At 41.7% G+C, this 1,265-nt stretch overlaps 1 protein-coding gene across 1 annotated transcript; it reads left to right on the top strand.

Annotated features, from left to right (window-relative positions):
• Nucleotides 1–757: 757 nt before the first annotated feature.
• On the top strand, nucleotides 758–988 carry SARC_16511 (hypothetical protein; the record flags this gene model as incomplete). The annotated part of the gene is made up of 1 exon (XM_014289382.1): nucleotides 758–988. A coding segment is annotated over one exon (231 nt), but the record flags the coding sequence as incomplete, so codon positions are not given.
• Nucleotides 989–1,265: the final 277 nt, after the last annotated feature.

The following is a 1,265-nucleotide window of genomic DNA, read 5'->3' as shown; positions in this document are numbered from 1 at the left end:
AGGGTATATATAGCACGTAACTCGATATTGAAAATCATTCAACTCATGACTGGCGGCTGGGTACTATATTTACTTCATGACTGATATAGAGAGGGGATATAGCACATTAATACTCGATATTAAGAATCATTCAAATTGTGACTGGCGACTGAGTGCTATAGTTACTTCATGACTTGATAAAGTGAGTGTATATAGCACATCTTCATGACTTGTTAGGTGAGGGGATATAGCACATAACTCGATATTAAAAATCATTCAATTTTTGACCGGCGACTGAGTGCTATAACTACTTTACGACTGATAAAGTGAGGGGATATAGCATACTACTCGATGTTGAAAATCATTCAACATATGACTGGCGCCACTTCAGGAGCTCTGTATGTCATTAATAGTCTCAGTTTAGATGCCTGCCGCGGGTCTCGGTAGTAAATTTTTTGAGCTGATCTGTACACTTAAGCACCCGAGCTGCTTATAGGCAAATCAGGCGGGTTGTAAGCTTGTGTTAGCTTCTAATATAGTTGATGTTGAAATCGTTTAAATACATCCAAGCGAGTGGTATGGGAAAAACGCACTTTCGAAGGAGTGTAATCGTACATATAAACCCTAAACCCTAAAGTCCTGACCCCTAAACCCTAACTGATTGTGTCGATCTTACTTTGAATGCGAGAAGAGTGTGAAGACGAAGACAGACGTGAAACATATGTATGGATGTGGAGAGGTCCATCACACTCTCATACGTTCACACTACGAAGCCACTATGTCATGCGCAAACGAGGCGACTGAGAGTGACCACAATCACGGACACTCACATGGCGGTGGTAGCTCTGGGGGTGGACATAGCCATGACCATGACTCTGCCGAAAGAGGGTTTGAATACTCGTTGTACAAACACATTGACAGAGAAGGCGTCAAGTGCCTAAATGCGGTTGATGAATCCCAAGCTAAGACTGTGTTTAGACCGTGGAATGAACGAATGCTGAAAAACACGGTGAGCGGATTATACTGTGACTTTAGGCTCTGTATAAAAATGCAGAACCGGCTATGGCTTGTGCTTGACAGGAACTACACGCTTAAATACATGCATACATCATAGTATTGCTTCGATATTCATTCGAATTCATAACGTACGCATACGTATATCAACGCACCCGTGTATATTTCGATATATCTTTTATTGACAAAGATGTGTACGTGAGTCAACCGCCTGCGATATTTACTCGTAATCATCAATCTACTGTTCGACAAATATCGAGACCAACCTCTTC

Source organism: Sphaeroforma arctica, assembly GCF_001186125.1.
Source record: "Sphaeroforma arctica JP610 unplaced genomic scaffold supercont1.8243, whole genome shotgun sequence".
Taxonomy (NCBI): Eukaryota; class Ichthyosporea; order Ichthyophonida; genus Sphaeroforma; species Sphaeroforma arctica.
This window is presented reverse-complemented; position numbering and strand designations above follow the sequence as displayed.